Source organism: Ursus arctos, unplaced genomic scaffold (genome assembly GCF_023065955.2).
Source record: "Ursus arctos isolate Adak ecotype North America unplaced genomic scaffold, UrsArc2.0 scaffold_31, whole genome shotgun sequence".
NCBI lineage: Eukaryota > Metazoa > Chordata > Mammalia > Carnivora > Ursidae > Ursus > Ursus arctos.
In genome coordinates, this window is record NW_026622997.1 from 32,408,977 (window position 1) to 32,424,029 (window position 15,053).

Here is a 15,053-nt window from a genome sequence, read left to right on the forward strand (position 1 = left end):
CTTGTCTAGTGGTGATGAACTCCTTTAGTTTTGGCTTATCTGGAAAACTCTTTATCTTTCCTTTGATTCTGAAGGACAACTTTTCCAGGTAGGGTATTCATGATCTTTTTTTTTTCCCCTTTCATCACTTTGAATAATATATTGTGCTCCTCTCTTGTGGCCTGCAAAGTTTCTGCTGAAAAATCTGCTGTTAGTCTTGTGGGCATAACAAGTTGGTTTTCTCTTGATACTTTTATGGTTTTCTCTTTGTTTTTAACCTTTGACACTTTAATTATAGTGTCTTGGTGTGAGTCTCTCTCTTGGGTTCATCTATTTTGAAAGTCTCTGGGCTTCCTAGATCTGGATGTCTGTTTCTTCCCCCAGTTTAGGGAAGTTTTCAGCCATTATTTCTTCAAATAAGTTTTCTGCCCTCTTCTCTTTCTGGGACTTCTATAACACGAATGTTGGCCTACATGTTCTGGAAGTCCCTTAAGTTGTTTTCACATTTTTCATTCTTTTTTTCTTTTTGCTCTGGTTGGGTAAGGTCTGCTGCCCTGTCTTCAAGTTCATGATCCTTTCTTGTGCTTTACCTAGTCTGCTATTTAACCCCTTTATTGCGCTTTTCAGTTCTGTGATTGTATTCTTCAGCTCCATGACTTCTATTTGGTACTTTTAAATATTTTCTTTCTCATTGTTGAAATTCTCCCTTTGTTCATGCATTGTTCTCCTGAACCTGGTGGGTTTTTTTATGACCATTATTTTGAGTTCTTCTCTGGCAAATCACTCATCTCTGTTTCATTAAAGTCTTTTTCTGAGGTTGTAACTTGTTTTATTTAGACCATATTCCTGTTTCTTCATTTTACTTTCCTCCCTGTGTTGGTGTTTATGCATTATATAAAACAGCAACCTCTCCCAGTCATGAAGGAGTGGCCTTGTATAGGAGATGAAGCTTGTCCTTCAAGCCTGCCCTAGCTCTTGGTTGTCTCTCTCTCTCTTTTTTTTTTTTTTTAAAGATTTTATTTATTTATTTGACAGAGATAGAGACAGCCAGTGAGAGAGGGAACACAAGCAGGGGAGTGGGAGAGGAAGAAGCAGGCTCATAGCGGAGGAGCCTGATGTGGGGCTCATAGACAGATCCCCAGAACGCCGGGATCACGCCCTGAGCCGAAGGCAGACACTTAACCGCTGTGCCACCCAGGCACCCCAGCTCTTGGTTGTCTCTTAAACCTTTGTGTTTGTCCCAATAGTCTACTTTATCTTTAGGTGCTCCCACTAACTGAAGATGTAACAAGACCTGTCAGGCCCCAAAGTGGAGGATCTCAGTCAGTACCTGGATTTAGGCTGATTGGAAGCTATATCCTTAGGCAGCAACTTTAAAGTATACAATACGGGGCACATGGGTGGCTCAGTTGGTTAAGCGACTGCCTTTGGCTCAGGTCATGATCCTGGAGTCCCAGGATTGAGCCCTGCATCAGGCTCTCTGCTTCGTGGGGAGTCTGCTTCCCCCCGACCCTCCCTCTCTCGTGCTCTCTCTCTCAAATAAATAAAATATTTAAAAAAATGAAGTATGCAATATGCCTCTTTTAAGGGAACAATAGGAGATGGGCATTTATGTCTGTTCTCTTTGCACTGAACCCTGGAATGATAGCCAGTTAAGAACTTTCTTTGTTTGCTACTGTTCTATTGAGCCCATGAACACAAGCCCCACTGGTCACCAGAGTCATGCTATCAAGGGATGTGCCTTTTGGGTGACCGCCACAAATGCTGGGGTGCCAGTTGTTTACATGAGCTCCTTTGTTGGAGATGCCAGCATTTGGGAGCACGGCATGAGTCTGAAGATAGCAGTCACCCATCAAAGTCTCTGGAGAGGATTACAGTTGACCCTTGGATGTATGTTTAATTAGAAGCCTGCTTCTCAGGCCAGAGCTGTGAAGATAAAGCAACAGGCCTCTTTCACAGTAAGAAGCCAGGCATTTCAGTCTGATGTCTCAGCCCTGGGGGTAGGTAGCTCATTAAGAACTCCCCCCCCCCCCATTTATTATAGTCCTGTGGCAAACCTCATTTACCATCAGAATCAGGTGATCAAGAGATGTCTCCTGGGTGGCAGCTACCAAAAACCAGAGCGCCAGACATGTGCATAAGGTACTTTCTGGGAGATATCGGTGACCTGGAGTGAGGCAGAGGGACAGTGCAACAGTGGTGCCCACCAGCCTCTGTCTTCAGAGAGTATTTCAGTAGGCCCCTAGTTGTGTGTTAAATTAGATACCTGCCCCTCAGGCAGAAGCTCTAAGATAAGCAAATAGGCCTTTTTCACAGAGAGGCTGGGCAGTTTTCAGTGGGTTGCCTCTGTGCTAGACACTGGGTATAGCCATATATGTCTATGCAAACTGTTTATAAGGGCTTACCACATTCCCCCCTGCTCCCCCGCCCCCTCCCGCACCACCAGAGCCCTCAGGCCTGGGCTTCATCTCCACCCACTGCTTTGTGTAGCTTTTCCACTTCCAGTTCATGGGGATTTTTGGTTTTTAAGGCTGGTTATGTTTTCTACTTTCCCTGCATTTTACCTATTATTCTATGATTTTGAAGGTGAGGAACTGTACCCTGTGACTGGAAGTCTCTCATATATATGATTTTGAGTGTTCTGCCTCTTCTTTTCCACTTCTTTTTTTTTTCTTATTAAAGATTTTATTTATTTGTTTATTTATTTATTTGTTTATTTGAGAGAGAGAGAGAGCAGAGAGCACAAGTGGGGGCGTGGGTGAGAGAGGCAGAAGGAGTGGGAGAAGCACGCTTCCCGCTGAGCAGGGAGCCTGACTCAGGGCTTGATCCCAGGATCCTGGGATCACAACCTGAGCCAAAGGCAGATGCTTAACCCACTGAACCACCCAGGTGCCCCATCTCCTTCTCCCCTTCTTAACAACACATGTACACCAGAAATTTTGTTTTGTTATAAATAGGACAAATAATGTTGTCCTATTTATAAATGTCATTCGTATACTTGAAGGAAGGAAATAAAGGAAATGAAGAATTGAAAAAGAACTTTGGTGCCCATCTCATTCTTTTAAGTAGGTTTTACACTTAAGAATATAATCATTTAGGGGGGTGCCTGGGTGGCACAGTCATTAAGCATCTGCCTTTGGCTCAGGGCGTGATCCCGGCGTTCTGGGATCGAGCCCCACATCAGGCTCCTCCTCTGGGAGCCTGCTTCTTCCTCTCCCACTCCCCCTGCTTATGTTCCCTCTCTCGCTGTCTGTCTCTCTCTGTCAAATAAATAAATAAAATCTTAAAAAGAAAGAGAATATAACCATTTATAAGCTATGCTTTGAAAACTATATTTTATAGTTCCAAGGAATTCTAGGGTTCAGTTATGATTTATACCCAAAACAGATTTTTAGTGCTGTGCATGCCAGTGTATCCTGTTTGCTCTGCTCTGCATGTCCTGCTGTTAGCCAAGCTGGATTCCTCCTGTCCCTGGACTTACTGCCTCTAAAGGATCTCTTTCCCCTCACTGTAGATTGCCTGCCCCCACACCCACTGGAATCCCACTCAGTCTCAGATGCTCCTTCCTCAATCAGGCCTTCCCTCCTGACTGCAGGCAGAAGTCCTTTCCCCCTCTTCAGAACTCACAACAAGTCATACCACTCTAAGGACATTTATTACATGCTACTTTGTATTATGATTATTTGTGGAAATACCTTACACCTTTCAATTCCTTCCCATCTCTGAGATCTGTGATTCAAAGTATGAAAACAAACAGAGGCATGGTAGTGAAAATATGTTACTTTTATTTTACCTTGTGAGGCTTTAATATCAAGGACTCTCAGAAAAACAGGAAAACCTATAAGAAAAAAAAAATAGAATGACTTTTAAGCCAATGAGATATTCATATTAGGGCCAGAACAGGCTAGAATACAATAATGATTCTATGTTACATTGAAGAGTTCGAAGGACCCCCCACCCCCATGTATTCTCCCTTGTTTCTCATAACAACCTGCTGAGATACAGCAGCTGTGATTATCTCCATTTTGGCCAAAAAACTCCAATTATAAATGTAATCAAGAAACATGAAGATTTAAGTTCTATTATTGCATGTATATGGTACCATAGAAGAACTAGTAGTCAGATGGTCAGAAGGTTCTGGTTTGAACTTGCAACACAATGATCACAAGCCTTGGTTTCCTTGGCCACAAAATGACTAAATGACTTGTAGGTTCAAGCTTGAAGATTCTATGATTTTCGAAGACAATTTGTAATTGAAAATGTCATGACATATTCTTTGATCTCCCTCTGAAGGATATTTGCATATCTGCCATTAAGGAGAAGGATATTGAAGCTAAGCTGACTCAGGTGATTGAAAATTGGACCAACCAGAACTTGAGTTTTGCAGCATTTAAGGGAAAGGGAGAGCTTCTTCTCAAAGGAACTGAATCAGGAGAAATTATCACCTTGATGGAGGATAGTTTAATGGTCTTAGGTTCCTTACTGAGCAACAGGTAATTTTATACTTTGGGGGGAAGGTCTTCATTTGGTTTTTAGGGTTATAAAATACTGGGTGAAAGCCCAGTTTTGCAGCTGTGAGGTAACACAAGATTCTGACCTCAAGAGCTCATTCTTGTCTGTCCTTAAACGAGCTACCTGTTTTCCCTAACAATCATGGCCTCTGTCTCTTCTTTATGGTACTCATCTCTTCTTATTGTTTTTCCATAATAATTACTCCCCTCCATATTGGCAGCTTACCTCTCAAACATCTTGGTTCCCCACTGAGAGGACCTATTCATTTCATTTTCTTACTCTTTGGTTTTTCCAGTTTGTCATCTTTGCCCTTCTTGGCTAACCCTGCTCAAGTATTCACCCAATGACCCAGGAAAAGTTAGGGGCTTGTTACGTAAACACTTCGTGCATTTTTTTATGGGGAAAAGTGGCTATCTGTGTGCTGGGTTTACTGTGTCCTAAGTGAGACAGCCTGTCCACCATTGGATTACTGAACCAGCTGAAGGTGACTGTGACCTTGAGTGCAGCTTTTGGAAATGGGACTCAGATTAAGTATACTGTCAGCTCTTAATCTGGGCATTAGCAACCTCTAATCCCCTAGCTGACTATGCAGTAATTCTCAACCATTCTTCACTTTAACACATCTAAGAAATATATCACAACCTCATCATTAGCAGAATCAATGTCTGGGGTACATGGGAATTCTAATATCCCTTGTCCAGGTTGGAATCACTGATCAATGAATCATATCCTACATGACCTCTGGTCCCAAAAGCAGTCTTGCATTTGGATAATGTACTAATTTCAAAGCTCCTAGTTCTGGGAGTTCTGGGTTGACTTGCTGGGGTTAAGATCCTAGGTACATCTGCTTTCAGAGAATCTGAATAATCCTGGCAAAGGTGACCTTTGGATAGTCAGTGATTCTTAGACTTTATGGGATACTGTTTCCACGGTTCATAGCAAAATTTGCCATGCTGATTTCCTGAATGATGACCTCTTGAAGAAAGGCTGTGGATTCACCTGAACAGTGCCTGTAGCCAAAGAATTCGGGATTTGAAGGCTTTCCTAGTTTCATACTTAACTTGGATTTAGCCTGATTAGTATAATACTTATTTATAGTACTAGCAAACTCAATGCTGAGGCAGTGCCTGCTGGGTCTCTAGGGCTACCTGGATGTGACTTCAGGAGGAAATTGTATATCCCCATGGGTGAGACTTGACTCCAGATAGTGCCTGGATGGTGACACTTTGCAAGTGGATTCCCAATTGATCTATAGGAGTGCCTATCAGTCATGACAGGTTCCACCATGCAAAGTTGGGCAATGACCAAAAGACAGAAACTGGCTATGCCAGATCTTATTTCAAGTCTCCCTTTTTCATGTTGGGAAGTTATACACCATCAAAGATGACTCTTTTTTTTTCTCCATGCAGGACCATTTTTGGCCTCAAATATCTAGGTGCTTCAATCCCCTGAAAGTGTCCATCCATACCATCTTAGTGTGCATGTCTTAATTTTAAAGATGCTTGTAGTATATTGACTTCTTCTGGCTCTAGGGTGATGGCCAGATGCACAGTATAAACTGGGTGTTGAGTCAAATGCCTCCTACTGCCTGAATAGCTCACCTATCTCCTTGGGGCAATTTTTATATAACTCCCTTTATACCTCCATGTATAGCATGGGCTTCTAGAGAAGCTATGGGTTGCATTCAGGCATCAGACTATACCCAGAAGAACCCCCTTCTGTATGTGAGCACCTTCAAGTCACCCCGCCCTGGATCAAGAAAAGTTTGAAGAACCTTGTCAGTAAGTGCCACTCACCAGCAATGTCACTACACCACATCGAAACTACTTGTCATTACCACAAATCGTCAGCTTCTTAAGCCAACTATAGGTAATTGGGTCCTTTCCCGGGATCTTCCCATCACTTCTTGCATGACATCGCCTGTATGTCTTGTCTTTCTTGGCTCTGCCCAGGTTTCTGGACACCTCAAATTCTCATGAACTCTGCCGCTAGCCCTGATGTTGAGAAAACAGGAAGCATGCTATTTGGGGGCAGCTATTCTCGATCTTTAACACTGTAGAATCTAGGCACAGTGCCTGGTGGAATTAGCAGTCTGTGGGTGAGAAGAGCACATCTGTAGATGGACATCAACCCTCAGTCTTGACATTGGCCTTGCCGAAATAGTTTCACAGATCAGGAGCAGTGCCCCGTGTGTTATTCTTGCAGACAGTGCTCCCTTGGATTTGGCTCACAGAAGTCCTGTAAAAACACCGTAGTCCTTGTCTTCCCTTTCCTCCCAGAGACAACCAGCACAATTCCTTTGCGGGACCTCCATGTCACAAAACTTGGCCCATCTTCCTGGTCTGTGACTGATTTGCAGAAACAAGTAAAATCGCTATAATGATAGGCGTTTCACTCCTAGAAAAGCAAATATCTCATTAGCTGTGTGAAACTGATAAGGAACTGCCTTTTAGGAAAAAACACGTTCAATTCCAAAGGACTATGTCTCCTTTAATTTACTTTGTTAGGCTGTGTTATTTTCTGCATCATCCTAAAAATATAATATTTTCCCATTTTTACTTTTTAGATATAATGCTCCATTTAAAAAAACTATTCAGAATTGGGTGTACAAATTGTCCACTTCCTCAGATATAATTGAAGAGTGGCTAGTAGTCCAGAACCTTTGGGTTTATCTTGAAGCTGTCTTCGTAGGTGGAGATATTGCCAAACAGCTACCTCAGGTAAGTATGGTTTTTGTAACTGCTGATAGTACAGTTTGATGTGTGTTGTCTATATGTCTCTGTAGAAGTCTTTACAAAGACATATACCTGTATCTTGACTATTTAAACCAGGGTTGGCAATCTCTGGCCCACGCACCTGTTTTTGTAAGTAAGTTTTATTAAAACACAGCCATATCTATTCATTTATGTTCTATGGCTGCTTAGCATTGCAACAGCAAAGTTCAGGAGTTTTAACAGAGACCATATGGCCTGCAAAGACTAAAATATTTACTATCCAGCCCCTTTGCAAAATAAATTTTTAAAATGTCCTGATTTCTTAATTAACATTAGTAGAAAGAAGAAACTCATATATTTTCAAATCTCCAGGTTGTCTGAGGATGTGAGGTACATTCAAATATGGTACTATTAAATTATAGTCATTCACCTCTTCTAAGAGGTAACCTTATAACCTTCCTCTAAGAGTAGAATTAAAATTAATCTGAATTGTGTAAGCTCAAAAGAACTATTAGTAAATTGACCAGTAACAGATCAGACATATATACCATGGGGCAAAGAAACAGCTTTAAGAAGCCCTTAACAAAAATCTTTAAAACAGCTTTATTTGGGTCTTTTAAATAAATAAACTTACTAATGGCTTTATTCTATGACGGTAAGGTCCCTCTTATCAAATTAAGCCTGCTCTTTCTGAATTTCTATAAATACAGGATCTAAATAAATTAAAAATCAAGGATAAAAGGATCTTAAAAATGGCTCATTTCCCTTTGTAACACAATTTTTACACATAATTCTTTTCTTTTTCAATCAGAAAGTTGCATTGTTTTTAAAAAAATACTCTTAAAAGTTTTAAAAGAGGAAAGATTATGCCATTTCTAGAGGTATTTTTGCAATTGCATGCAAAGCTTAATATCATCCATAGTAAACAGAGAAATTTCATTTGCAAAAATATAAATGCAGTTTTGTTTGGGGGTTTTACTCTTTCGTTTTTTTTTTCTTTTTCCTGGGGTATTTTTCAGCTGTAATTATTCAGAGATCTTGAGATCAAATTATTTTCATGCTTCTTCAGTTTGCTCATCAAACCAAACACCTGGGGTGCTGAAAGACTAGATTTGAGCTTTAAGTTGATAGCTTTGCAAATCAATCGTGTGGCATTTTGAAAAATGTATTTAAGTGTGAGAAAACAAATAAGCAATAAGCCCCATTGTGATAAAGCAGAATTTCGATAAGCAGTTTTACGACTTCGGGTTTTTGTTGTCCAGAATTAATTCAGATGAAAAAAAATTGCTCCTCTAAATTATGTAGACTGAGAACTAACACAACTAACAGCAGCGGGTCTGAGGAACTCTAGGAAATTCCAAAATGAAGACTTTGCTTTATTCAAATGCTAATTTTTACTGACTAGGAGTTTGTTTTTAGGAAGCAAAGCGGTTTCAGAATATTGACAAGTCATGGATAAAAATAATGCAGAGAGCTCACGAGAACCCCAATGTGATCAGTTGCTGTGTTGGAGATGAAACCATGGGGCAACTATTACCTCATTTGCACGAACAGTTGGAAGTATGTCAGAAGTCACTCACAGGGTAAGAGCCGAAGTTTTAAGTTTCCTCTCATTTTATATGTGATGGTGTTTTATCCCAAACAGGTAAATAATGTGGACGACATTTCTGGTTCCGTAGGTGATGAGGTTTTGGAATACTGGTGAGGTTCAGTGGGGTGGAGTCCGGAGCCGATGACCAAGAAAGAATTCGTGGGGTGTCTTTGATGCAAAATTGGTGGTATATTAAAGCACGGGGACGGGACCCGGGGGCAGAAAGAGCTGCTGCACCAGGGTTGTGAGGGGTGGCTGATTATATACCATGGGGTTGGGGGAGGTAAGGAAAAAGGGAGGTTGAGATAATACTTGCATAAGTTAAAGAAGACTCCCAAGGTACAGAGGCCTTGCCATTGTCTAGGGAAGGTGGTTTTGCCCTCTAGCAAGGCATGAACATTAAGACGGTTGGGAACTTCCTGGAGGCTGCAGATTAGAAGGACACTTCATCTTATCTACTTTTCCTTCCGGAAGCTAGGTTATTGGTAGAAATGCTTCATTCTTCTAAACTGCTAAACACATTTGTAAAACTGAGGGAGACTTGAGTTTTGCAGGATTGTGGTGTCTATAGGTTACCTGTTTCTTTGTCCTTCAGGGCAGCCAGGAGTGCCTGAGGAATGTCATGTACACCCCATGGTGCAGGGTGTGTGTGTGTGTGTGGGGGGGGGTGTCAGTTCCTGCTTTGTCCTCAGCTAGCCTTCTCTTCCTTCCTCAGTAAAGGTCCCTCCTGTTCACAGAGGTTCAAGCAGTTCTTGCTGTTGCCACCTAGTGGACATATGGATGAACACATTCAGGTCATGTCTGTGACTCACTGACCTGAGCTGCCATGAGAGGCTGGTTCCTTCCTGCGAGGAGAGGGCCCAAAAAAGGATGGACCCGGAGCAAGCAGACAAGTGTGGCCCGGCCGACGCCCCTCTGCTGGCCTGGAAGCAGGACCTGGTTGCTCTACTTAGAAGCTGAGTTCTAGAGCAGGAGGGGCTGGAGTGGCTGGGGAGTGTCCCGGGACGGGGTCTGGATGAGGGGTGTTCCAGGACCGGGGCAGGGGGGGGGGGGGCAGGATGCTTGTGGAGGGAGGATCCATGAGGGCGGTATGGACAGGCTCTTCCCTGCTCCACGGGTCCCGCCCAGGTAGTCTGATGGCCTCAGTGCTGGCTTGTCTTCCTCATGATTTCAGGGTTCATCTCTAGTCTCCGGGGACCCTCCTTTCCCGAGCAAGGCTCCACGGAAAGAAAGAGAGTATAGCTAGAGGACCCTGCAGCCAATACTCCCACAATGGGACTAAAGTGTGTTCCAGAAATTGTGCTTTTACGAAACAGTCCTAAAGCAAAAGAGATTTACGGCACATTGTACTCTTCACTTTAAGGATGAGACTCAAAGAATTGGAGATGTCTCAGTTGTTCGGGAGGTGGTGCTGCTGAGTAAATGATGTGTAGCCCCTGAAAATGCAGAAGGGGACAGGAGAGGAGCAGCAGTGCCTGCCCACTGTGGGGACCTCAGGCCGAACAAGAGCCCAGCTGTGGAACCCTCCCTGCCCCACCCTGTCTCACACACAGGCACACCCCCTCCCCCGCACACACTCACCCATACACTCCGAGGGAAAGCACTGGAAGAGGGACGCCATGTGTTATGGGCTATCATGGTAGAAGGTAGAAGGAATGTGTCTTCCTTTCTTCATATTTACATCACTATTTTACTAACAAAACGTAATCTGGCTAAAACCTTAGAGAACTTTTTAATTACCTGATATGTTTGTAATAAAGAGGAAGATTTAATATGCAGTCTTAATATTTTTATAATATGCACATGAGAATCATTGAAACCTGGCCTATCCAGGAAAATGAAAGATTTTGAAGGTGTCTCATGGACCCAGATGTTTCTGGCTCTTGGGTCACACTTACAAAAGGGAAGCCTATCCCAGATCATGAAAACATTTCATTTTGGGGCTTCACCTGCGCAGTATTGTATTAGGAATATTCCTTTGTAGTAAAATGGTTTTTTTGTTTCTGTTTCTGTTTTTGTTTGTTTGTTTGTTTGTTTTTTAAGAGAAAAAAACCTGAAAAAAAAATGAATCACTCATAGGTTACGTAGCTAGATACAAAAAGGCCACACTGTCTGATCCCACACACATGAAAACCCAGAAGAAGTAACTCACAGAGGCGGAGACGAGAGGGGAGCCGTGGCTGCAGGGATGGGCTGAGGGAATGAGCAGTATCTGACGAGTGGCACGGGAGTCTCTGGGAGGGAAATATTGTAGAAGGACAAGGTTGTGAAACACTCTGTATCCAATGACACCTGGATGTACAATTTAAAAGGATCAGAGTAAAATTCCATGAAAACTCAATTTATCCTTTATTTATAGACCAGAATATATTAAGCTATGAAATAGGTGCATGAACAACGCAAAAATTAGAAACACTGGAATGACAGGGGAGGGGAAGCCATCCTTTGGGGATTCAGCGAGCAGGAACTGCTGCTCCGGGGCCGAGGCCGGTTGCTCCACTGAGAGAGGTGGTTGCCGGCGGCCTTCGGCAACCCCGATAACTGGTGCTGGAGCCTGCTCGGACTCCGGGGCTGCCAAAGGTGCAGGTGGCTCTTGTAGCTGCTGACAGGGAGTCAGAGCTCTGTGCATATCCTCCGCTGGGTCTGACATGGGAAGTGGCATCAGGGGCCCTTCAGGGACCTCCATAGCTAGTGCTGCAGCGGGCGCGGGCGCCGGGGCTGCAAAAGGCGCACGTGGGTCTTCAAGCTCCTGACAGGGAGTCAGAGCGCTGAGTATATCCTGCCGTGGCTCTGAAATGGGAGGTGTCATCACGGGCTCCTCAGGGACCTCCATGGCTGGTGCTGGGGCCTGCTGAGGCTCCTGGCTTTCCAAAGGCGCAGGTGACTCTTGCACGTCCTCACGGTGGATCAGAGCTCTGACCACCAGCTGCACTGGGCCCGACACGGCAGGTGACGTCCCTGCTCTTTTGAGTTGCTGAGCTCCAGCAGCAGTGATGGGATTTTCCAGCTCAGGCTCTGAAGCTGCAGCAGGCACCACAGTGGGAGCTGGGACTAGCTTTCGGCGCAGTTCCGGATCTCGCTCTGGGGCTGCTGCTGTCGCTCCAAGAAGAGAAAGTATGGTCATCATGATTGTCTTTCCATGTTCCTTCCAAATGAAGGCAACTTTGCCCACCACTCAATATTGTCTGAGTCTAAGAACCCGTCCCTGGGTGGTCTCCCCAAACTGTAGCCCACGGGGACAGTGATCTGAGACCACTCCTTGCTCCCAGCCACACTGCAGTCTGTGGAGGCTTGCTCTGTGTGGCCCACTCTCTCCCCTCCACAGGCCTCCATCAGTCACCCCCAGTCCTCCTCACCCCCAGCCTCCAGCTCAGCGGTCTCGAGGTGTTGCAGCCGAGAGAGAAGGAGCCAGGCACGTCGCTCCAGGTCTGAGCCTGGCACGTGGAGGCCTACGTATGCCAGTAGTGTCCTTAGGCAGGGAAATTCTGGGGGCTGGAAGAAATCTTCAGGGTAGTGGCCCAGCCAGATGCCCAGGATGGAGGAGATGGCCCTGGGGACAGACAGGTGGACAGAGGAGTCAGAGGACAGGGCACCTCCCACACGGATGCCCCAGGGAACCCCTGTGGGAACCTGGGCCCCTGGGTCCCCGGCTCCTGGCTGTCAGAGCCCATTCCTACTCCATGTCCACCTGTGATGTGGCAGTCCTGCCTGAGGCAGGCCTGGTCACTGAGGAGGGGCTGGCCAGAAGCCTCTGTGAGTGGGAGCCCTTGACCCCTGGTGTGACCATTTCTGTCCTCCAGGCAGAAGCTGGACGCCCTGCTCAGTCTCCCTGCCCACTTGCCGCGTGACTTCCACTGCATGCGGGCAGGGAGGGGTGGCGTGTCTGGCGTGGTCATTGCCCTCAGCGCACACTAGTGCTCTGTGACTATCCAACCGAGGAGGGAACAAAGGGACTCTGTCCCATCCCTGGCCTTCCCACGACCCTCCCGATACCTCCCACTTCCCCTCCCGTGCCTACGTGCTGCCTCGTTCAGTAGGTGACAGGAGAGGGTGTCCTTCCGTGGACACTAATCTCCCACTGGGTGGGGGACATCCAGTCCCCGAGCCCTCCCTGGGTCTCCTGAGTACCTGCTGAGCACCCAGTGTGGATGTTCCACCAGATGTGTGGAAGCCATGCCCTTTGTTCTGGGTCCCAGGATTGGGGTAGAGACAGGGCTGGGAGGCGGCGGGGATGGGGAATGACTCTGTTAGGGGCTGAGGCTGCCCTCCAGCCCCCTCTGCTCTCCCACAGTGCCCACACCCCACCCAGGGCTCTCCAGGACCCCTTTCCTCTTCTGCAGAAGAAGCCCTCTGACCTGGACCCTCTCACAGGAATTGTAGATGTGTGGGATGAGGGTCCAGCAGCCCCCAGATCACAGTCCCCTCGCTGCCCTCTCGAAGAAGGAAGGGCCCTCTGCATTAGCCAAAGCTCACTCACATGCCCTGCTGCTCCTGGGCTCCGCCGATCTCGTCCCAGGAAGAGAGGACGCATCCGTAGCTAGAGGAGGCCGGAGGGGTGGTGGGGGGGGGGGGTCGCATGAAATGCCCTGTGAACCCTCCCTCTCATCATACCTAGTGTCCCTGTCTGACTGCCGACTAGAATGGAGCCCTGGGGTGCTCCCGGGTGCTGTCTGCTGTGTGCGTGGGATCACAGCCAGCGCCCAGGGAAGCGTCTGCAGGTATGCACCTAGAAGGGCATCCATCCTTTATGCTTGATGAATGAAAGGGCCCCCACCAGCCCCATCCCAGAGAGCTGAGTGGGCCTGGGGCCCCCTGCTCATCCCCGGGCATGCCTGCTCTGGTCTCACCCAGGACACAGAGCCCAGATGGAGTGTCAGATGTCCTTTTCCAAGGGGAAAAGAGCCCAGCTCAAGACTGTGGTGACGGTGAGGGCTGAGGCAGAGGCTTCTTCATGGGGAGCAGGACGATGGTCCACGAGCACGACCACAGCCCCTGTAGCGGGCCTTTCCACAGGGCCAGGCACCCAGGTGTCCTTACCCTCCAGGACCCCACTGAGTCCCTGTAATAACTCTGCCCCAGTCCGAGGAGCCAACTGAGGCTCCGGGAAGTTGGGTGGTATTCCCCAGACTCCCAAGCAGGAGGTGGGCAAATCCCACTGGGCTGTGGAGGGGCAGGGTGCTCACCTTGTCAACAGCTGGTCCAGCACCTCCTGGGTGGTAGCAAAAGCTCTGTATGTGGCCAGGAACATGGAGATGTAGCTCAGGTCTCTGTCTAGGAAGGCGGGCAGCAGGTGTTCTACTCGCTTCCTCAGCAGCTCTGCCCGTTGGGGCCGCACCACGCAGGTCCCATTGCTCTTCACGGTTGAGGCCTTTCTAGCCTGAGGTGGGACAGGGGAGACATGCGGTCTTCACTGCGGTCACCAGGAGGGTTGGGGGTTGGAGCCCAGAGCAAACCCCCAGGCTCTCGGTGACATAGGCAAAGAGGTGGGACAGGAGGGCCCACAGTAGACACAAGGAGCAAGATGCCTGGCTGGTTCCGTGGGTTCAGGGTCCGCCTCTTGGTTTCGGCTGAGGTCATGATTCGCGCGTCCTGAGATCGAGTCCGTCGTCAGGCTTTGCACTTAGGGCAGGGTCTGCTTGAGGATCCTGTCTCTCCCTCTGTGTCTCCAACCCCCGGCTCTGTCTCTGTCTCTGTCTCTGTCTCTGTCTCTATCTCTGTCTGTCTCTCAAAAAAATAACTCATGCAATCTTTTTAGGGAAAAAGGAGAATGGCAACAATACGAGGATGTGAGGTGGGGGCTGTGTGAATGGACGTTGGTATCTCAGGTCAGATCGTTAGCTGAGTATTGACAGCCGCTCCCTGCACTAACGGCATCGTTAGTGATTTCTGTGATGTATCCCAGGCTTGAGAACACAGAGACTGTTTCATGGGTGGGGGTGCTCAGGGTTTTAGGGCACGTAGGATGTTCCGTGCAGCGCTGCGAGTTGGCAACAGAAGGGAATCACATGAACATCCTGCATCTGTGAAGGGCTCAGTGGCTGCGGTAACTGATGGGCCTTCTGGAATGTTGTGCAGCACAAGGAGGTGCCTGCTCTGGACCCTGGAGGGGCCCCAGGGATGTGTTCCTTCACACCCAAAGGGCAGAGCAATAGGCATAGTACCATGAGCCCCATGCCTCTTTGGGGAAAAGTCTCCCAGCTCACCAGGATCTCGAGCAAGGGATGAGAGGTGGTTTAAGGTCGCTTTTCTGATATTCG

At 46.8% G+C, this 15,053-nt stretch overlaps 1 protein-coding gene across 1 annotated transcript in view; it reads left to right on the forward strand.

Moving 5' to 3' along the window:
• The window catches only part of DNAH8 (dynein axonemal heavy chain 8), a 380,399-nt gene that overhangs the window by 149,835 nt on the left and 215,511 nt on the right, over nucleotides 1–15,053 (forward strand). The window contains exons 36-38 of the mRNA XM_026482812.4: nucleotides 4,273–4,472; nucleotides 7,058–7,211; nucleotides 8,625–8,788. Coding sequence (XP_026338597.3) covers nucleotides 4,273–4,472; nucleotides 7,058–7,211; nucleotides 8,625–8,788 — 518 coding nt within the window. The remainder of the gene's footprint in view (nucleotides 1–4,272; nucleotides 4,473–7,057; nucleotides 7,212–8,624; nucleotides 8,789–15,053) is intronic.